Source organism: Oryzias latipes, chromosome 15 (assembly GCF_053564925.1).
Source record: "Oryzias latipes strain Hd-rR chromosome 15, Olatipes_Hd-rR_3.1".
NCBI classification, from domain to species: Eukaryota; Metazoa; Chordata; class Actinopteri; order Beloniformes; family Adrianichthyidae; genus Oryzias; species Oryzias latipes.
In genome coordinates, this window is record NC_136251.1 from 4,265,930 (window position 1) to 4,289,193 (window position 23,264).

At 40.7% G+C, this 23,264-nt stretch overlaps 1 protein-coding gene across 1 annotated transcript in view; it reads left to right on the forward strand.

The window, feature by feature from the left end:
• Nucleotides 1-23,264, forward strand: part of kndc1 (kinase non-catalytic C-lobe domain containing 1) — a 37,722-nt gene that overhangs the window by 5,167 nt on the left and 9,291 nt on the right. Inside the window, exons 2-18 of the mRNA XM_078932311.1 lie at nt 414-612; nt 4,262-4,320; nt 4,997-5,143; nt 5,762-5,879; nt 5,980-6,092; nt 7,519-8,118; nt 8,918-9,032; nt 9,175-9,246; nt 9,371-9,432; nt 9,532-9,690; nt 10,157-10,234; nt 10,377-10,455; nt 13,839-13,903; nt 21,047-21,391; nt 22,144-22,237; nt 22,321-22,418; nt 22,500-22,684. Of these exons, the coding sequence (XP_078788437.1) occupies nt 414-612; nt 4,262-4,320; nt 4,997-5,143; nt 5,762-5,879; nt 5,980-6,092; nt 7,519-8,118; nt 8,918-9,032; nt 9,175-9,246; nt 9,371-9,432; nt 9,532-9,690; nt 10,157-10,234; nt 10,377-10,455; nt 13,839-13,903; nt 21,047-21,391; nt 22,144-22,237; nt 22,321-22,418; nt 22,500-22,684 (2,588 nt within the window). The remainder of the gene's footprint in view (nt 1-413; nt 613-4,261; nt 4,321-4,996; nt 5,144-5,761; nt 5,880-5,979; nt 6,093-7,518; nt 8,119-8,917; nt 9,033-9,174; nt 9,247-9,370; nt 9,433-9,531; nt 9,691-10,156; nt 10,235-10,376; nt 10,456-13,838; nt 13,904-21,046; nt 21,392-22,143; nt 22,238-22,320; nt 22,419-22,499; nt 22,685-23,264) is intronic.

Here is a 23,264-nt window from a genome sequence, read left to right on the forward strand (position 1 = left end):
CGTCACACTCACTCGTTCCAGTTCTCTAAACAGTCAAGGGGTAGACCTCTTACTTGCCAGTTCTGAATTTCAGCTTGAGGCTACCAGACTTTTTGAGTTGATTTCAAAGATTTCTGAAGTTGATTTGTCTCAAGGCTGCACTAAAGTTCAACATTTGGACCAGAGGCCTGAGCAAGGTATTCAGTTGGATATTGAGAAATTTAAAGACTGGTTTGAGGATAGCAGCCGGATGGCACTGTTGGCTGCATGTAGGACTGGCTCATGTGAAATAAGGGTTTGTTTTCTGGGGGACGGGATGAGCTTTCATCCAGTGCTGCTTCCTTGGTCCAGTTTCAATTATGAGCCTAGTTCTGTTTGTATAATCATTAAGCAGCATGCGCTGTGCTTAATTGCATGAATCTTAATTTGTACAGGAAAACGTGTCGCTGGCGGACATACTTTCTCTGCGGGACGGCTGTCTGTGTGGGGAGGAGGTGTGGGCTGTGTGTGCAGAGTGCCTTCTGGCCTTGCAGAGTATCAGACCCTCCCACCTCTTCCACACGCTGTGCATCACACCCGACACCCTGGCCTTCAACGCTCACGGGAATGTTTGCTTCATGGAGCAGCTCAGCGGTGAGTCACAGAAACGCTGCTATTTGGAAATCAGCCATAAATACCATTCCTGTTAATGTAAACCTAACGGAGCATTTGTGTGCTGTGTCAGGATTGATTTTAAAGTTCTTTTAATGGTTTACAAATGTTTTTATGGTCTTGGGCCCTCTTATTTAAATGATATTATTTTAAAATACGAACCCTCGCGGACCCTGAGGTCCTCTGGCACTGGCCTCTTAGTTGTCCCTAAGGTAAGGACCAAGACACATGGTGAGGCTTCATTCTGCCATTATGGTCCTCGCCTGTGGAACGGCCTGCCGGAGAGCCTCAGGGCCGCAGAGACTGTAGAGGTTTTTAAGAAGAGGCTCAAGACCCACCTTTTTAGTCTGGCTTTTATATGACTTTGATCATTCCTTATGTCTTTTATTATTCATCTATTTATTAATTGAGGTATTTATTTACATATTTATTTGTTTATTTATTTATCTATTTATTTATTTATTTTCTTGTAAGGACTATTATTATCTTTGTTTCTAATATGCAAATCTTTTTATTGTTATTTTACCAATGATACTTAGGTTATGTTTTAATCACTGACGTTTTTTATTTTTTAATTACTAACATTCTTATATCTTATTTTATTTTTTATCTTTTTCTATTTTTATTGTTGTTATTTTATGATCATTTTTATTTTTTATTCTGATGTTTTTTACTCCAGTGTTTCCTCTGGGGGATCCATCGTTCTTGGGCACCACCAGCTTGACCTGTAGGGCGTGCCGTTGCTGTGGTGCCCGTTCTGGTTGGGCGGGCTGGGGTACCACTCTGTGGTCTAATAGCCATGGAGTGGGCCCTGGGCTGCCCTGTGTTGGGCGGGCGCTGCGGTAATGGCCCCTGTGGTCGGGCTGGGCCTTGGAATGAATGGATCCCCATGATATCGTTTCCTCGCAGCAGTACCAAGCCAGACCTTCTTCAACTGCAGTTATTTGTTTCTGTTCACTGTTCTACTGGGGTAACTGGGTGGGTGGGGATGGGGGCGGGGGGTGGTGAGGGAGGGGTACCTTCTTTGTGGGATTGTCCTTTGTTTTCTGTTTTGAACAACTTTCATTTTTTATGACTGTTTTATCTGTTTTTATGTTAAGCGCTTTGTGTTTTTAACCAAAATGAAAGGCGCTATATAAATAAATAAAGTTTGAGTTTGAGTTAACAAAGTACTCAACCTCAAATTCAGTGGGAAGATACTTTTACATTTTTCTCTTACTTCCAGCTAAAGTTAAAACACTTCTTCTATCCCCAATTTAAAGTGATCTGCTTAAGTGAATCTGTCTGCACAAATCAAAATGTCCATGCAGGTGAGGAAAGATCATCTTTTAGGCCCTTTCTTTGATTTATAACATCACAGACACTCTGCTGTCACACCCTGCTGCCAAATGACATTATTTGGTCAGCAATGATTCAATGATCAAAGTTGCCAGAGGGATTGTTGTTGTGGCAACAGTTGGCGATCCTATCAGGACTCGGCCTGTGCTGCTCACACAAACTCACACACACCAGTGTTGCACTCACTGTTTAAGCGTTGTTGTCTGTCTTGGTAAAAGATGCTTGATGTGATGTGTCGCCTCCTCTGTCAGAGAGGCTCAGGTATGTTTATTGTCACGCCTTCTTGCATTGTGTTCATTCTGTTTGCGCCTGATGGGGCAGAAGCTGCAGTCTCTCCTGTTAGTCAAACCCGGTGAGCGAGAAGAGCATTTATCATGAATCAGAGCTGCTGTCACTGCTGTATAGTTTCTAACTGATTCCTTGTAGCTGAAGTGTTGGTGCTGCAACCTCCACCTGATGCTCCCACAGTCGAATATTCCTAATGCCGCCATGTCCCTGCAGGCTTTCAGTGAGAGGAGTAACAAAGACACACTGACAATGCAGATTCTAGCTGCTTAATTGCTGCAGTAAAGCAGAAAGGAGGTGGGATGTGCACGTGGGTGTCCATGTGAGCACTGCCAAACGCAGCCAGTATCACAAAATGTTCTTAGTGGTCCTCAAACAACAAGAATTAAAGGGAAAAAAACAGTTAACTTTTGCACAACGGTGAGGCTGGCTGGCTTTCTCTCAGTCATGTGAGAGGAATCTGTGATCCCGCTCTGCTTGGCCTACCTGTTGTGCAGAAATGCAGTGAGCATTCATGACTCACTGTGTTCTCAGCATCACCCTGGAGGCAGCTGCATCAGTGACTTCTGCTGTTCTCTCTTTTTTTTTTCTTTCACTGTTTTTTTTTTTTTTTGACAGCAAAGAGTTATAATCTCTCATCCACTTTTGTCCTGCTTTGCTTTAATTTGCCGAAGCTCCTTCTGAGGCGAGGACAGCGGGAAGAAAAGGAATGGAAGATGATGTTAAAGGAAGGAGGGCGAAAGGGAGAGAGGATACTGATGAAAGAAAGAGGAGTTAAATGGAAAGAGAAGAGTGGTAACTGAATAGAAAAAGAGCTGATTAATTAAAGTGGTGCAGCAGTAGATGAAGTTGTGGAGGTGAAAAATGGAAGAGAAAAATACACTGATGAGGATAGAGAAAGGATGGTAGAAATTTCTAACTGAATAAAGAAAAAATAATTAAAAAAATTAAAACAATAAATGGAAATATAAAGTAAGATGAAGGTGAATGTGGTGAATGAAAAATAAACAATTTAAAATGGCTAAAGAGACCCATAGCAAAGCTAATATTACAACCTCAGTCCGAATATCTCTGACCTACTTTACTCCTATCGAGTTATTTTTCCTTCTTTCCTCTTTAGCTTTCCAACTGATGTCCTTTTGTTGTTGAGACAGCATCCCTCTATGATTATAGTGACGCTTGAGCGTCTATCGTCAGTCTAAAGGTTGACCTATTTCCAGGGAATCTGGGGAGATGCTTCAGGTCGGCCTTCTGCTCCTGCCTTCTCTGGCAGCCATTCATTCTCACACATGAATAGCGTAAATTCATGTGTAGCCTGGCGAAATTAAGCCTGCACAGGACACAAAACTGTCTTTGGGTTCTTTATTCCAAAAATAAAATGTAACTTAGGATTTCAGATTAAAAAAAAAATGGTTATCAGGAAGATATAAAAAAATAAAACAAACTGAGGATCTATTATGTCATCTGGATTCTTCTTTTAGCCAGTCACTTTCCGATCTTCCAAAATCACGAAAGAAACGAGTGTAAACAAAACAAAACAAAAAGAGGAAAAGATCAAATTAAAGGAAAAGAGTACACAAAAATAACTACAGCACGCTGCTCTGTGGGCCGAACTGGAACAGGGATGAACACCGGCCACACTAGCTTCATCGAGCACTGCTTTTTATGTTTGTTAACCCTCTTAATGTCTGTTAATGGCTCTTCACGTCAGGTTTCAACCATCTAGAATCCGCAGATCAAAATAACTGACAAATAACGGTCTGACCGTTTTCCCTCCTCAGAGTTCACCATTTCCTGGCTGAACTGGCCATTGGAAATTCAGGAAGCGCCCTCTAGTGGCATAACCATGTACCTACATTTTCTCCACTTGGCCACACATGGTAGACTGTTGTGGTCTTCAAAGCTCCATGATTTTTGATTTCTTTGAATATAAAACTGGCGTTGTGTGAAAATGCTTCCTTTTTCTCCCACAATCGTGTTTAATTTGATCTTTCTGACCTGCATGCAGACGATCCCGAGGGCTCCTTTGTGCCTCCGGAGTTTGACAACACTGGCAGCACGTTTGAGGTGAGAGACAGCCCTGAAGCCGGTCACAGCTGTACACCCCCCCACCGCAGGGCTTTCCACAGCTGGAAGCAGCTTGGCAATGTTTGAGCAGGAGAAGGGAGTCAACCAGCCCACCCTCTGTTACTTCTGTTTGCCACAGTGCAAAACGCCTTATTTGTCTTTTTTACCTTTTCAATGAAATATTAGAAACTTGAGAAAACAGAAGCTCTTCATTAAGAAGTTATCCTCTTTTTATTTCAAAATAATGTACTTTTGACCTGCAAGGGCTGATAAAGAAGAATAACAAACAGCTTTCACAATCTTTAAACGTAAAGACTTATCCTGATGAAAATGGTGTTTTTGGTGTCTGTCTGCTTTGACATGTCGTGAAAAAAACCTGAAAAAAGTCTTAAACAGCATAGCAGAAAAAATATTCAGAAGTATTGCATTAACATCCATTTATTTATTATACTACTTTTTAATCTCAGCCTTTTGTTTCTGACATTTAAAAATGTTAAGTTTATTTATATTCCGTTTGAATTTTAAGAGTGAATCCATAAAACCCGTATTTCAAAGCCACCAATAGAAGAGATTTGAGCATAATACATGTAAGCTATATGTCTCTCATAATGTTTTACACTCTGAGCTGCTTTATTATAGTAAGATCAGTGTTTCTCCCTCCCTGCGTTTCCTACAGGGCCACATTTATTCTTTGGGTTCAACGCTGTCTGTGGCACTCAACTTTGTTATTGAGCCAGAACTGGAGGCAGATGTAGGAGAAGAAGTCCAGAAGCTGCTGGAGCAGATGCAGGAGGACGACCCCGAGGAGAGACCACTCCTGCAGGTGCAAAAAGCACCAATTCTTTATTCAACTTCTCTTTTTTTACATAATGAGGCACTACCAAAGTCAGAGAAGTCACTCCAGGATCTGTATTGTAATGACATACAAGGAGAGATTCTACGCACTTTTATGGATGATTGCTTTTGAAATAAACAGCAGAAATTGCCAAAAATAAAAAGCTGTTAATGATGGAGTCATGGGACATTTAGTGGAAATGTCAGCAGCAGTTATTGCAAACTCCCTAAATAATACCATCTCCAAACACTGAAAAGGGGACTGGCAGAACTTTTCATGGAGATGCTCCTTAGCAGCACCAAGTGGAAAATTTCTATGAGTGCAAGTCAAGATAAATGTGGCCTGAACTCTAAAATTCTGTTCCAGACATTTAAAAGTCATGTTAATTGTTCAAGTACCTTTTTTTTTCTTTTCTCCCCTGTCCAACATCTACCAGTAAGAATTACCAAAAGCCAAACAAACAAAACATTTTCAGCTTTGATACCATCCTTATACATCAGAAAATGTCCAACAAGTCTACTTTTTGTTTTTGAATGCAGACAAAATGACGTTTTAGTGTGACGTGGAGGTGTTGTGTGAATGTTGCAAACCTTGATGCTCCTGCAGGACATCCTGTCTCTGGCTGAAGTGCAGCTCTGTCACACCTCCTCTGCAGCTGTGTGCAGGAAACTGTCTGCTGTTGGGCGCCGTGTGCTCTCCATTGAATCAGTGTCAAACTTTCAAGGTTAATATGTTTCTCGCTCCCTTGTTTGCATCTAAAATACCTGCATCTATTATCCTCTGTTTCTTTTTATCCTGTAATTGCTGTTTTGGGGCATTCACAGATGGACAGGAAGCTTCCTGGGAGGCGAGATGGCAGCTTTCCAAACCCAGATATTTAGTGGAAAGGCTGAGCTCAGATGATAAGAGCCAGAACACTTCAGTGTCGCGGCAGCAGGTAATGGACACATTTTTGTCACTCACTTCCCATTGGGTTAGTACTGTTAATCTGTATTAACATTTTGAGAGCCGTTGTAGAAAATGTTCTGGTGTTACAGAGGCTTTTTCAACCCTTTAGGGATTTTAATAGTATCATAGAGCAAATTACTATGAAGTGCGTTGTGCCTGTTGGGTTTTAGAGCCTAACATTCAGCTAAACGAGTTAAAAAAACTGCAAAGTACTATGGAGAGAATGATGACATCATTTTTTTTTGTTTTTTTTACTACACATGGATTAAATTCTGTCTATGCATGTTATACAAACACAATGACCTAAGGAGATGTTTTATGTTTTGATACTTGGCTTCTACTGTTTTAAGCTATTAAGGCATAAATATTACAAATTTGTTTTATTGTGAAATACAATTTAATCAGGTTGCTTTTAGGATGTCCTTCCAAACTTCTTCTTGAGAACTGCTAAAGGACAACAAAACAATTTGCTCTGGTTACTGTGCCAGTTTCTCAAATGAATTGAATAGTTTTCCTTTCTTGACGTAACATAGAACAGGTCATGAAAACGTCTCGCTCACAGGAGGTCCTGCACAGGAACTGTTGCAGCGTCTTCCCTTGTTTATGTCTGCTGACTCTCAACTTCCAATGAATCTTCAGTAAACTGTAACTCGCAAAAATAAGCTGGCATCTTTCAGGACGTTTGCCTGCTTTTCTTTTTCTGTGCTTTATGAATAATAGAAGTTTGGGGCTCCATTTTTATTTACTGCGGGACTTCCTCTGTGTTTTTAGGAATGGATCCTAATGTAATCCTTAATGTACTTTAACATGTTTTTGTAGCATTTATCTGATGATAGAGGACAAATATATTGAAATTAAGATTCACTTTGCATTTATGAATATTACTTTATTCAAATCATGATTTTTAAATGTTTGAAAAAACTTGTACTTGTAACGCAGAAACTACAATCGGCGGGCCACAAGCTCCCACCTCTGCACCATTCTGATGCTTCCACCTACAGACATGAACGTTTACGTTTTCCTCGTCTGAGCTGGCATCTGACCTAAAACTGTGGGCTGGATGGCTCTGATATTGCTCGCCATTTTTGTTGTACCGCCTATGTTAGCTCAGGGTTGTGAGGGGCTGTAAGCTATAGCAGGGGTAGGTGTAAACAAAGGAATCCTAAGAAGTGAGCGCTGGCTGACTGTTGTGCCAACAGTCCCGCCCACAACTCAGAGGTGAATTTCTAATGAACTCCTGCTGCTCTGCAGAAACTACGTCCTGGAAAACAACAAACGTTTTTTGTGTTTGTGTAAAAACTGCATAAACACAATTAAGAGAACACTGAGAACACTTTGACAACAGATTCAAATATGATTGTAGTGGGATTTTAATGCCCTAATCTAAGATGTCCAATGTTGTGCCCCATTGTCAGGTATGCGGGGGCTGGGATTCCTCCCTCTGGGCAGAGGACATGGACAGCAGTGAAGGTGATAACACCATCTTGGCAGATGAGATGGACTGCCGGTCTTACAACAGCTCCCCAGTGAGAAGGAGGGCACCGCAGAGGCCGAGCAGGGCAAGGGGGGCCCTTAATCGCTCCTGTTCTGTTCCTGACTCCAACAACCCCCCTTGTCTCTCCACTCCTACCCACGGAGATATCAGCAACCCTATTTCTGACCTGACTGAGATCGGAGCAGATGAGCGACTGAGCTGCCAGTCTATGTGGAGTGACAGACTGGAGAGACTTAACCGGGGGAAGTCCTGTGAGTCCTACCCCCACTGCAAAGCTGAGGACAGCAAAGATGTGTTCCAAAGAAATGAGGACGCAGAGAGCTGCATCACAGAAAGAAATATTCAGGAGAATCAGGAACGTCCTTCCGAAGCTGGAGCGTCGTCCTGTGCTTCCTGCCGAGAGCTGAAAATGGAATCGGACACTTCAGAGGGCCGCAGCACGCTGAACCACAGCCTCTACATTCCTAATAACTTCATGACCAAAAGCATGCTGTGCCTGAATGAAGAATCTCAGGATGAGGTTAGACACAGCAACAAAGCCTTCGCATGAATGGAGAGACGTGTTTTCTTTATGTTGTGTTGGGGAAAACATGTTGAGAGACTGCTTGAAAACAAACTTCAGGATATCATGTTATTAACCCTTGTGCTATCCTAGGCACTTTAACGTTGGGAGTTGGGTCATCTAGACCCACTAGACAGTGCTCTGAACCGTCTTCACTTCCTTCTTCAGATTCTGCTCATAAAGTCTCTCAGTTCTAACAAAAATACCAGTTAAAGCTCGTCTTTAGCGGTGTAGCTTTCCACAGAATCCGGTGTCAGACCGTGGAACAAGTGAACAAAACAATGAAGCTCAGAGAAGAGAGTCGTTCGGCCGCTGTTTGCACTACATATCCCATGATGCATTGGGTTAAAGTGACAGCATCTCAGCGCACAATGAGTCTTCCTTTGACGTCTTGAAACAACAACGAACAAACATCAAACAGTTTTTAAATCTTTTAACTTAACTTTTATTACATATTTTAGGAAAAACAACTTTTTCTGCCACAATTATCACAAAAATGCATGTGAGATTGCGGAGGGGCTGTAGCTCAATACAGACTATGAGTTTCTCCTTTTTTTTTTACATTTTTGGATGCTGGTGTGCCGCGGCTCAAAAAAGGTTGAAAAACAGATGACCCAACTCCCAATGTTAAAGTGCCTAGAATAGCACAAGGGTTAAAACATGTAGCTGATCTGGTTGGTACACAACAAGCTGCAGTCAGGAGCTCTAACATCTCTTCAAACATACATTTGCTTTTTATTGTTTGTCTTCTGTTCAGTGGATCTCTCTGAGGGAGCTGCTGACTCGCTGTGGACGGAGGCTGAGCGTGTTTGAGCTGTGGGCTCTGTGTCACACCTGCCTGTCCACGTTGCAAACATACACGCACTTTCCAGGTGATTTCATCTGCAGCAGCAGACTAACACACAATAACATGACAGCTCTGTATGTTTAATGCAGATTGAAAGAAACTGCATGTGACCTCCAAAAATAGAGTGGCACACACTTTTGTTCTCTTTGCATTTCATTTCTTTTCAGCCTATTTATGCCTTGACTCAGTGTACGTGAGCTGTGAGGGAGAGATGCTCTTTCTGAAACCTAAAAACACTGGTTTGTATGACTTAAACAGTAAATGTTTTAACCCCCCCCCCCCCTTTTTTTTAAATAAAAAGGATGATCCATATATGTTTTTAGGTTTGACTCATGAAATTAGCTCCCTGTGTCTCCTTTTCAGGATGCCAGGATGAGTTTTATTTGGCCCCAGAGTATCAAGAACATGGCATTGTAACTGAGAAGGTCTATTCATCTAAATAACTTTTGCTTACATTTGAACCAAACACATTCATTGTCTTTGCCTCATTTTGTTTCTTTGCCTCTTTTTTCCTCTTTGCTCAGGTCTGTGTATATGGGGTCGCTGGGATAATCTGGGCCACAGCCAAATTCACTTTATCACCTCATCAAAAGCTGGCAATGCCTCGCAAAATGAAGAGACTCCTCCTGGAAATGGCTAAGCTTACACCCATGGAAAGGCCTACTATTCTTATGGCGAAAAAAGTAATTTTTAGCATTTAAAATCGTAATACTTGGAAAATGTCACTATTTTTTTGTCCAGGCATGCCAAATTATCCTGCTGTGGAATCTTGAAACTCCTTATTCCAATTCTATTCCTTATCGTGTTCGTTTGTTGAGCTAATATTCTAGATGATTTTTCGATTCCTCCCATGGTTCATGAAACTAAATAAGCATCAATGTGGAGTGAAACAAGCATACATTCACTCTAATATTGGTCCAACCTGTAGTCCAAAACATATGACAAACAGTGGAGCTAAAGCATTGACCAAAATGAGCTGGTTTGTACACACAAGGTGAGCTGCAAGTGAGATATGATCATGGGTTTACAGGAGGGAATAAATATATTTCTACTAGTTCCAATTCTATTTCAGTCTCTTGCAAAGGTCAGTTGTATGATTTTTTTTACCATATGGCTATAAAGTGTTGTTTTTGTGTGGATTTGTTCCAGAGCTGCCATGACAACCTGTCACTCAAGGGAACAAATGCTGAGAGCGTTTGGAGCAGACTGGTTCGCAGAGTTCACTCAGTAAGGGTTTTTTTAGTCTCTTACCTATTTGTCAAGGTGGATACAACCCCAAAGTGTCCGTTTAAGTACCAACTTCCTTGTACATTTTAAGAATCTTAAGACTCTTTGAGAAAATATAAATTTTTGTGCTATTTCCTTTCAGTCTGCCTCTAGATCTGGGGCTTCAGAAGATGTGAATGCACCAGAAGCTCACCAGTGCGAGGAGCATTCGTCAATTGGCGGTAGAACATCCTTAACTAGTTTTAGAAGTCCCTCATGCAATATATCTTTATAAACTAAACTGAATTCATAAATGAATGTGTTTGGAAATCATTTTTTTAGTGAGCTGCCTCATTTTCTGTTTAGTCATTTGAAATATTCTCCCTTAAAATTCTAATTTACCTTTATTTTAGGAGCACCTTAAATAAAACAAAGTTCATTATATAAAAAAGAAAAATAACTGATTGCAGTCAATATCTGCTGTGGGACATGATAATAATAATAATAATAATAATAATAATAAGACTCATTAGAATTTGCTCTTTTAACAAACAAATGAAAAGTGAAATCAATTATGTGTCCAAAGTAAAGCTAACAGGGCACAATAGGAATATAAACTCTAAAAGATATGTACAGCTAAGCTAAAACCATACATTCTAAGGTTAGATGAGGCTATCATGTCCTCAGACAGTCTGTATTTCAGGCAAGGCCCCTCAGTGTTGGAATGAGGCCTCGCCACGAGTTTGTGTTCTGACCCTGCGGACCCCCGGTAGATTTGCACCCGAGGACCTGAGGGCTCTGGGAGGATCATAAGCTAAAAGCTATTCTAAATAATAAAAGGAAAAAGGTGGGGCTAGTCTGATTTTTATAAACTACTAAACAATTCTTGTAATTGATCCTAAAGCTGACTGGAAGCCAGTGCAGAAATCTCATTATTGATGAAATAAGTCTTCTTCTTTGTGGTCCTGGTTAAGAGGCATGAAGCAGAGATTTGAAGAAGCTGCATCTGAATAATGTTTTTTTTTTTACTCCAGAAAGGAGGGCCTTACAGTAATCTATTCTAGAAGTTATAAAAGTATGAATTAATATTTCAGCACTAGTCCTGGATGGAAAGTGTTTAAGTCAGGTGATGTTTCTAAATGCAGTCTTTGTAACTTGGTTTGTGTCTGCTCCAAAGCCATAAACTGGTGTGTGAATGTACGTGAATGTCCCAGAGATGGTCAGAGGCGCAAACTGGCAGCCACGCCTCTGTCAGTCTGCCCCAGGGCAGCTGTGGCCACATCAGTAGTTACCATCACCAAGTATGAATGAATAACAGACACATTGTAAACGCTTTGAGCACCAAGAAAAAGTGCAGATAAATCTTAGCCATCATTATTATTATTATTATTATCAAGGTCTGTATCTAAAGTCCTACAGAGGTTTCTGGCTATATTGGACACAATCAAGTTATGAGTGGATGGATGGCATTGACGCCTCTCTCTCTCACCATCAGGACCAATAATAAAAATTGAAACCTCTGTTTTATCTTGATTGAGCTTGAAAGGATTGTCTTCTGCCCATGTTTCAATATTTAAAATGCATCTTAAGCAGTCTCTTGATGATGTCACCAAGCAGAATGTGAAAAAAAAAAATGTGTGGAACCAGGAGGGACCCTTGAGGGACACCAAACACAACAGTCTGTGCCTCCCAGATGACAAACCATTTGCACTAACAATAGAATCTCTACCTGTGAAATATGACTGAAACCATATTAGGTCCATTATTATTTATCTAATTGTTAAAATGGACTGCAAACTTCTGGCATGTTTTGCTGCTGAAAGTGGCATATGGACCAGAAAAACATTTGATTGATTGACCAGTCAATTATAGACAAAAACACTTTTGGTTTATAGTAAATGCATGCTATTAATTTGGATTAGTACCCCTGCATTGTACATTAAAAACATTTTTTTTCTGAAGATTTGATAACGAGTGCAACCTTTTCTTTCTGCCCTGCTGGAGTTTCTTTTAAATATAGTGGTTTCTTCCATGCTTCATGAAGCAGAGGTTGTGGTTTTAACAGTTTTTTTATTTTTATTTTTATTTTTGGCAAGCAGCTTTGTCCAATATGACTTTATTGTTAAAATGTTGGTTAAATCTGAACTTGAAATGTTGGTTGGTTGTTTTCCAGGTATGACATAAAGTTTGCAGCTACTTAAAGGTGTACATAACCCATTCCAACAGTTCTCTTGGAAGTTTCTATCTAGCAAAACCATTCACTGTAAAAAAACAAAAAAAACATAGGTATGATCTGAGATGCCTACATCCTCAAGAGAGGCCAAAGTGGCCATGACTAATTAGTGGATCCAGAGTGTAACCCCTGCTGTGAGTGGAGACATTGACATGTTAAAAAAAATCCATGGCTGTTGAGAAATTAAAAAAAAATTTGGACACAAAAGTCTGATGCATCATCAACATGTAGGTTGAAATTGACCACAATTTAGCTATTTGCTATTTTAGCTATATTTTAGTTATAAATCCATTTGTAAAACATGAAATCAGAATGATGATCTGAGGTTTGACTGAGGACAATGGTCAAAAATCAGTCACAGTTCCAGTTTTGTGAGTCTCTGACTAGCCAGTCACACTGGTATCAGTAACTGCACTATGCACCATTCCCTGAGAGAGTGCGTCAATTATTCCAAAATGATGTTCTGAAAAAAGATGGCATTGTAAAATCCAACCGGGTGTTTACATGGAACTTTTTATGGAATTTACTGGGTACTTACAGGGTGTTTACATGGTACTTTTTATAGGACTTGCTGGGTACTTACATGGTAGTTTCTTTGTGTCAACTTAGTACTTACATGGTACTTGCTGTCTATTTATGTGGGACTATTTGGTTCATACTTATGTGGTACATACTGGGTATTTATACTATACTCACTGGGTATTTACATGTTGTTTAAAGGTGTTTTTTGTGGTACTTACCACATGTAAGAACAAGGTAAGTCCAAATAAAGTACCTTGAATTTAAGTCTGCACACGTTCGTTTCATGGTATTTACCATTAATTTACTACAGAAACTACCCCTTAAGTACAATGAAACTGGACTGTAACAGAAAGTCAGCCACATTTCCACTCAATTACTTGGTACTTTCAGTAGTAAATGCCGGGTATGTGGTAAGTACCACAAAAGACACCTTTACACAACATGTAAATACCCAGTATGTACCACATAAGTATGAACCAAATAGCACTACATAAATACGCAGCAAGTGCCATGTAAGTACCCAGTAAGTACCATGTAAACACCCTGTAAGTCCCCAGTAGTTACACAATAAGTACCACGTAAATACCACTTAAGTACACTGTATGTACTGTACTGTAAAAGAAAGCATTACCGTCAAACCTTTCAAGCTAAAGAAGATGCTAGAGATAAAATGTGTTCACATCGTTTATTTTCTAATTTTATCTCGAGCCAATCTCCTTGTTACTGTGACATTAGTGTGCTTTTAAAACATGTATTGCATGAGACAATATCCCTGATATTGTATCTGGCATTGTTATAACCATATGTAGGTTTTGTGCCCATGGCCAATGAGAGCCCACTGGTTCTTGTGCATGGCCCTGTTCCCCACAGCTCTCCAAACAGCAAAAGACTCCCAAGAGGTCTCGCCGCCTCTGCTTCACATTTCATCACCATCATCCTGACCAACCAAGGAGAGAAAGAGGAAGAGAGACAACCAGGACCTGCTTCAGAAGGGTAACCCTTTAGATAATGAAATAGACGCCATCACTATACGTTATTTTAAAACTTCTGGCTAGAAAACCTTATATTGGACAAAAAAGACTTTTGTGTTTTATTTGGCTATAAATCTTGTTCAGTTGAACATCTTGGTGATTTGATATCAGATTTGTAAGAAACATTGATTTTAGGATAAGAAACAGAAACGACGAGCTGAGTGGTACCCGTAGTCCTTTGGTCCCTATGTTTTGAAACTTGAAAACACAAGAAAATTACCATCTTTGTGTGTTTTCAGCAAACAAGATCTCTGTGGCTTCAACTGCCACAAGAGGCTGACATCTTGCCTTTTTGCAGGCATGCATTTCTGTGGGATTGCACCCCATTCTTTGAGAAGCTGTAAGAAGCTTTAAAATGATATGTTGGTCATTCCTACAAGTGAGTTTGAGATGCTGGGAAACCATTCCATCCTCTCTTCTCTCTGGAGTTCTGGCAGTAGTGTTTAAAACTATGTGCTCTGTTTGGCTGAGTGTGCGTGGAAATATGGAATTGCCACTGATGGCAGAATCTCTGCATCAAGATTTCCTCCAGGGAAGACGAGCCCTATTTTTCTAGGTAGGGAAGCTCCCCCCATACTATCACACTGTCTCCACCTGAAGATGTTGCTCTGTTGTTATAGCAGTCAAAATGGATTTCTCTGCATCTTCATGATACTTCGGTTGAGATGCTACAAGCAGAATGTTAAAACAAGTCACAAAATAAAGTATTCAATATTGACAGATGTTTTTATTTATTATTGAGACACAAGTATGAACTTGTCAGAGGTAATACAACTGTAACTGGAACAATTGACATTTGTAAATGTTTAATGATTCTAATGTCTGTAATTCTCAGTTCTCCTAGCTTCATTCATATGCCATGTGTGGCATACAAATATGCCAAATATGTGCTTGTTTTTTGCAAATCTTTTTAACTTGAAATGAAAATATAAAATGAAAACATTTATTTTTAACAGGACTTTTTAACAGGATGGATTTACAAAAGCTGGTGAAATTATACAAAAGAGAAACCTTGATTTCTCTTCATCTTCTCGGTCTCTATTCCACAAAGCCAGCACGTCCAAGAGACTACTTTCTCTATCTCTCTCTCTCTCTATCTCTCTCTCTATATATATATACACACAGTACAGACTAAAAGTTTGGACACACCTTCTCATTCAGAGTTTTTGTTTTCATGACTATGAAACTTGTAGATTCACACTGAAAGCATGTTAAAAACACCAAAGACACAATTTTCATTGGAGTGGGGCTTTAAAATTGTGAACAGGGGGCAAACACTATAGGTTACTACTTTCGGCTCCTTTACATTCATATTTTACATTAAATGTAAACTGTTTGAATTGTTTTAATGAATGAATAAACAATACAATGAAAATACAGAATGAAAAAGGAAATAAAATGAGCATGACAGGGTTTGATTCAGCTTTCACAATAAACTATCACATGTTTGAACATCAATTATGTAATTATGTTTACAGAAGAGTGATCCTGTTATTCATGAATATTTTTACTGGTTTCTGGTCAAACACTCTCTGTCCACTTCATTAGGTCCACCTTGCTAATACCCCCCTTTGCCTTCAAAACTACCTTAATCCTTGGTGTCACAGATTCAACACGGTTCTGGAAACATCCTCAGAGAGTTTGGTCCATGTTGACATGACAGCATCACACAGTTGCTGCTTATTTGTCGGCTGAACATCCATGATGCCAGTCATGGATGAGATCTGGTGACTGTGGAGGCCATGTGAGTCCCGAGAATACATAATGAAAGATAAAATTACTTTATTGATCCCAGTCTATGAAATTTGATTTTTGCAGCTGCAGTGCACAGGTTAAGTTTCTAGAAAAATATTAATGGTCAGTGATAATAACAAAACTCTGGTAAAAAAACAACAACAATCTTATCCAAACATCAACTGCAGCTTATATATAGCTCAAGGTTGATGAGTTGTATAGTCCAATGGAGGGAGGAAGGACTGATCTCCTGTAGCAGTTAGTATGGCCTGCCTCAGCCTCTTGGAAAAGGCCCTCCGCTGTCTACCAAGTACAAGATGGAGAGGGTGCTCAGGATTATCCATGATGGACATGAGTTTGATTTGATTTGACATTCATTCTAGTTTACTTGTTTGTTTGGACACATATTTCATTTCCACTTGATGATCTGGAAGAAATCCAAGAATCTGGAAAACTTCACTGTTCAGTAGCAGGAATTTCTGTCTGAGTCTCACTGCTGGAAGTTTGGATGAAGATGATCTGGATCCACTTTAGGTCAGAGAATCAGATCCAATAGGATTTTCAAAATGATTCATTGGGTGGCAGTTTAGCTCAGGCGGTAGAGCAGGTCGTCCAACAACCGAAGGGTTGGCGAATCGATCCCCGCTCTCCCCACCCAGCTGTTGCCCCCCTTCATGGATGCTGACAAAAAAGATGAAGTGTTCCCCCCACACAGGAGAGTGTAAGGAGATGGGGGGGTCCTCATCTCTGGCCTGGCGTCTGCATTAGCCATATGTTGACATGCTAACTGTCCGTCACCTGATAGCGTCTCGGAGGAAACTCACGGCTAACATTACTTCCGCCTCGGCGCAAAGTTAATACAGTGGCGACCTGGGGGGTTAGCCCCGCCTATAGACTCTAAGACTCATGGGAAGTGTGAAATCTTGTGTTTTGAATCCTTCACCATCACTGAGAGAGCTGCAAAGAGAAGTGAGGTTCATGTTGTTACGCTGCTCATAAGCGTTGACATGAAACGGGTTTTATTGGCAGAAAGGAGATGGAGCAATCTGCTTGTCTGTCTACTTCTTCCTCTCTGAAACTGTTTGAGGGCGTGTGGAGTATGGGCGGCTAAGGACAGTCTTAGCAGCTGGTTAATTAGCAGCTCGGCTCTTTTTTCCCGCTACGAGTGATAAAGTAGCTGGGTCGTTACAATGCATATGCGGGGAAAAAAGAAAAAACGTACAGAAACGGTTCAGTTCAGCTACGTGTATCGTTCACCCCTACCGACTAATTAATACTTCACGACACATTTACCACACACTCGACAATGGTACGTTCCATTTTCATGTCTTCCCTTGAGGTGGCAGTATGAGCCTCAAGGGAAATAAAGACACACCTGCACAGCTACTCCTCCCATGACCCTCCACGGGTCCAGACAACCCAAAAACTTGCAGCACCGGTCCAGGTAAAGCCCCGTAAAAGTCCATGTGACTAAGGGTTTAGTCGTGCACTCCAGCCCATCTACACTGAGACTTTTTTACCTTTCTTTTTTCTGAAACAGGGATGTTTTCTTTAACTGTTGCTGCAGCTATGCTGCTTTAGTCTCACTGCCCTCTTCCGTTTGGTGTACTCAAGCATAGAAAACAGGGAATTCTTGTTGTTCAATATGGCTTCATGCCTGGTTGGTCCTGCTGCAGCATGAAGCACCTCCTCCCCTTTTTAAGAGAGTCTGCATATGTGTGAGTGTCAACAGCACACAGCTCTGGAGAGTTTAAACTAATTACGTTGAGTAATTTACACAAGAGTCTTTATTAATGGACTCAACCCGATTAGCCAACATTTTGTATTCATTTTGGTCTTTTGTGGTTCCAGATTGAAAGCAAACACAATAGAGTCCAGATGGAACATTTATTTAAATATATTCTTCTATTGATACTGGTAAGTGGAAATGCTGAATGATCAAGTCCTCACTGAGCGTGACCTCTCCTCATCTGCACACTCACTTATGCATGTGCTTGTCCATACCCAGCACCCAAACAGTCACTATGGTAACAGTTTTTCTAGCATTTATTCAGATGCAGAGGAGAATTTCTGGCTGTGTTGGGGCACACGATGTAGGATTTGTGATAAGCTGTATTGTGCATGTGCATATGAAGATACATTTATATGTAAGCCAGAAAGAAGCTTGTCAAATCATTTTGACATCTTTTCAGCCAGGCGTTGGCATGCTCTTGTGCTCGGGCCGATGTGTGGAGAAACCATTTAATCTCCTGCAGAACGGAGACGTCCCAGCTTTTCCTCAGGCTGCAAACTTGTTCACAGAGCTCAGCTGTGTGTTGAAGGCTTGTTTTTCCACCCTTGCACTTCTTCTGACGTCATTTGAGGAGGACTTTATTAACATTGTCTGTGCTTAAACTCTAAAAATGAGAAAAGACGGACATCATTTTGGGTTAACCTGCACTTGTATAATAGGTACCTTCAAACATCTGTTTTTAATTGTTGTGTTGTTATGTGAGATTATATGTTGTGTTTTACAAGACAGTTTTTTTAGAGGGTGCATTGGTTTCCTTACTTTTATTACAAATCCAAGACAAATTTAGTCTTAGTCATACAAATTCCAACGTTTCTTTCTCAGACTTCTCTATTATGTCCAGAAAAAACCATTAGAAGTGTCATCTCAAGTTCTGGTTCTGTAAACCCAGTTTATTCCCAGTCTTTCATACACCTCTTACAGGGACCATATTGAACAGAGTCCATCAAAGGCTGTGAAAGAGGCAGCACTCACCCTACGCTGTACAGCCACTGATGAGGCAGAGGTTTGCCTCCACAGCTGTCTTGATCTGAACGGAAACATCTACACATCCCAACCTGTTGATGTGGATACTTGATGTGGGGGAAAAAGAAAGTGTTGAATTATGCTGAATTAAGAACAATAACAGAGCTGGATGACTGATGGTGGGAAAAACATGTTCAGATCAGCCATTGCTGTTTAGATCACAAAGATTGCTTGCAGTTTTCCTTTTCCATTTATGCTGGATTGCTTTCTGGGTATTTTTTTACTACATGATTGTAAAATGTCAGACTGTATACATCTGAAAAGGAAACTTATATCAAGTCAAAGTTCTTGACTGAAACTCTGTGAATTTACTATGCATGACAGATATAATACACAATGTAAAGATTGTCACCAGGGAATTATCATTTTAGCATTATCAATAAACATTTTTTATACTTTTGTCTGACAAGCCATTGATGTTTTCATGGGTCCAAGTGGAGCCACAAAGTCTGAAAGTTTTAAACAATGTTCATTTTGTGCTGAACTTCGTGAGGCAAACAAACAAACAAACAAACAAACAAACATGCATTTCAAATCTGCACAAATGACACAAAAATAAATAGATATGTCATTGGGCGAAGATGAAAAAAACTCCTTAAACGGTTCAGTCTTACTGCAGTTCTACAATGAAGCATTTGAACAGTGACACCACCTGCTTCTGACCAGAGTGTTTTTCTTCAAACAAACGTGTTTTTTTTCCCTTCTAACTCAGTAGAAGTCCACAGTGACCACTGCAGAACAAATCCCTGCATGTATCTGCCACGCTTTTGTCAGTTTGTTTCTGGATTGGCACAAGAAACCTACCAAACCAACTGTTTCCTCTGCCTGTGGTGTACATGCACATATGCATGAAATTCAAACTGTACACGCAGGTGCATCATTCTGACACCAACTGAAAATCTTTGCCTCTGACACCAATTCTTTATTCATTGAAATTTACTGTTAAACTCAAAAAAATGAAAGAAAACATTTCAGCAAAGTTTAGATTTTAGTTAGGTGAACTAGACCGTCAAAGAGTCATACTGCTGATTGAAAGTCAGAGTAGGATGCTTTGACATGTGATGTGCACAAAAATTATATGTCACATAAATGGCGTAAACTTATATAGTGCTTTTCTACCTTCTTCAAGGCCCAAAGCGCTTTAGAGTCACAGACCCATTCACCCAGTCACACACACATTCAAACACACATTCACACACTGATGGCGGCTTTGCTGCTGAAGACTGGCGCCCGCCTACCACCAGAAGCAAGGTGGGGTTCAGTGTCTTCCCAAGGACACTTCGACACATGGGCGTGCAAGGCTGGAATCGAGCCGCCCTGCCGCTGCACCACGGCCGCCCCCACATAGAAAGTTTATCAGGTATTTTAGAAGCCTTCCTCTTCCTTCTGGGGTTTTATATGAGGAGGAAGATGGTTGAGGATGGTTCAAATCCCAGCAGAGACCTTTCTGTGTGGAGTCTGCATGTTGTCCTCGTTCCTTTCTGGGTTTTCTCCAGTTTCCTCCCACAGTCCAAAAACATGTTATACAGGTGAATTGGTGTCTCTAAAATGAACTTTAGGTGTGACTATGAGTGTGCATTTGTCTGTTTTTGCTTGGGCCTGCCATGGACCAGGGAACTGGGGAGGGTTTATCTTGCCTTTGCCCTGCAGTACCTGGATAGGCTCCAGCATCCCCATGGGCCTGAACAGGAATAAGCAGATATAGAAGATGAATGAACAGACTGCAATGCAGTAAAAACACTAATGTCCTCACAAAGCAGGGTCTTCTTAAATACGAAGAAGGTAATGGGAGACTTGCATTTTCCATACAGAGATCAAGTCTGCTTTTGCATCTGTCTGATCTTTTGAGTTTTTCTGATTTAGCCCTTGTGCTATCTTAGATGACCCCCCCACCCTTACATTGACGTGTTCTCCCTACCATGACAAAGGTGGATAAAGGTGGAAAGATTTCATGTAATCCATGGACACCAGTGAAGATCACAAATCATTGAAGAACAAAGGTTCAGAGCACTGTCTAGTGGGTCTAGATGACCCAACTCCCAATGTCAAAGTGCCTAGGATAGAGCAAGGGTTACAAAACCAGCCGCCAAAGTCACGAGAACTCTGAGAGACTGCTGGTTGCTGGTCTGAAGCTTGAAGCACATTCACAGCAGTTCTGAAGAGATATTCTTGTTTTCCTCTTTTCTGCAGCTTCTCCTGTGACATTGATGAGCACATGTTTGTATGTTTTCGTCACACTTGCTTATTCTAAATGAGCCATTTGAATACACAAGTAAACTCTTAAACGCATTCTTGAGATGAAGTGATAAGGATAGAATTTGTGTTGCATGTATGCAGAACAGTAAGCGTATTGTTGAGCTGGGTCTTTGCTGCACATCTTTCTCTTTCAGTTCTTTGTATAAAAATGTGATTTGTCTTTTTGCTCTCCATGTGATTAGCCCTCCTCTTGTTCTCCTCTGCCTCTCTCTCTGTGCCTGCTCTCTCTGTTTACCATTTGAGGTTTGAACACTGTCAGGTCAGACTCTGTGGTCATGGAGGGGGGAGATCTTTCAGCGGGTGGCAGTGATGAAAACCCCTCTGAAGTTGAGTTTCTGTTGGAGAGGGAGGAAGGGCTGGAGGAACAAAGGAGCCCGTACTTCCCAGATGACATGGAGGACAGCGAATCTCTGGAGTTTGAGCGACTTTTTGCTCCCGGATCCAGGGCGGGAGCCAGGGGCCTCTGCTCCGGCTCAGCCTGGGCTTTGGCCTTCTTTGGAGTGGATTGTTTTGATCCAGAGGTGATGGACTATGCAGCAAATCTAGGGATGCACACGAGTTCGCCAAGCCTGGACATGAAGGCAGAGGTGAGTAAACCTGTGAGTCAGCTTTAACCTTTTCTGTGAGTCTGAGCAACCAGCAGGCGTCATCATTTATTTATCAGGTTTTCAAAGGCTCACTTCATGCTCTTTTTATTTGTTGGGAACCTCTTTTCTCTGGAATCGGTGAATATATGGTATGAATTTTAAATCTGCAAATTATTTGAAGTGTTTTCTTCCCTCTAATTTTACTGAAACACAAGACTCCAGGTACCTTTTCAGAAATGCCACACATGTGTGTGTCGTGGAAGCACAGCAGCACAGTGGAAACGCTTGTTGCATTTTATTCATTATTGCTCACCTGGCGACGCCGAAATTTTCAGCACAGAGTTGGTTTTCTTGTCTCTAATAAAATAGGTCACCGTCAGGCTTTGGGGTAAACAGAGCAGGAAGGGGCATTAAAGATAATTGCCCCCACACTGGGTCTAAATATGAACGTGTTGAACTTCGCTCTGGGCAGAAGTTATTAACATTTGCAAAGGAATATTAATGAAAGATTTAGTAAAGATTTACTTTGATGGCACCCCTGTAGTCTCAGACACATCTTTATAGCAGCTACTTTAAAAGCTGCAACTTCCCACCCAGCTGACTTCAAAGTGGTTGCCATGGTGAATGGAAAATAAAAACAATAAATAGTTGTGCCACAGCGAGTGGAAGCACCACAGGGCATTTTCCATTCAAAAGCGAAGAAAATCTTTTGTCTGACTTTTTGTGATCTTGTCCATTTTTCTTTTTTTCAGGAACTTCAGCAGCAGCTGATTATTGAGACGAGGAATCTGAAGAAAACCCGAAATTTCTACCAAAGGTTAATTCAGCAGGAGAGGAAAAACAAAGGTGGAGGGCTTGTTACACTGTCATGGTTAAGGGGATTGCTGATCTTTTAGTGTGATCAATAAAATGTGTGCTGCATCCTGAAGGTTCAGAGACAAAACTGATGCTCTCCAAGCTAAAGTCCCAGCTTGAAGAACTACGATCCAAAGTGACCTTCCTGGATTGCGTAAAAAAATATCTTGAGGTACTTCTTACAGCTGAATTTCAAGACTTCAGTGAGGACGTGCTCTTGTGCCGTTTGTTAGACATCCTGTCCTGTCTGCAGGTTCTGAGTGTGGACCGGTGGGGTTTGGAGGTTTCATTGCTGCCCTCTCTGGCTGTCTCTGGAAGGGACTCCTGTGAGCTTCAGTCCTCTGATAACCCCTCAGCCCTGAGCTTCAGTGTCAGCAAGGGGAAGAGTTCACTCCAGGCTGGGTCTCCTCTAGGCCTCATGGCTTACCTGTATGCCAGGTATAACTGCTGAGAGTTTCAGCTTGAGCTGCATGTGTGATGCTGCTTTATTAAGTCCATTTACCCTTCTAAGGTCATAACTGGAACTTACATTTATGACAATTTAGACATGCCAATGACTTTAATTGTACTAATTAACAGTTCTTTTTTACAGAATTAATCCGCAAATGTTTTTAACTATAATGTAGCTTTTTTTTCAAAGTTTATAAAAAGCTTGGAAACTAAACAGTGTTTTAAGTGATGAATACGGTTACCAACCCGCTCTGATCACCTTTTGATTTATTGTAAATGTGTTCCCAGTGGTCTTTTAAGTAGGATTGTGTCAACAAAGGACATACTAAGAGCTCGGCGCAGGGAGTTTGTGGTAAATCCAACTTATTTTCAACGTCACAAAATGATCTTTTTCAAAGTGCATTTTTTCATCTGCTCCTGATTCACAATGTTTTGAATAAATAAATACTCAGAAGTGCAATTTCGAGCTTAATTTTCTTTATAAATATCCTCCATGATGAGAAAAATGCCACAAGAACATTTGAAAAACACCAGAAATACAATTTTTATTAGAGTGGATCGTTAAGTA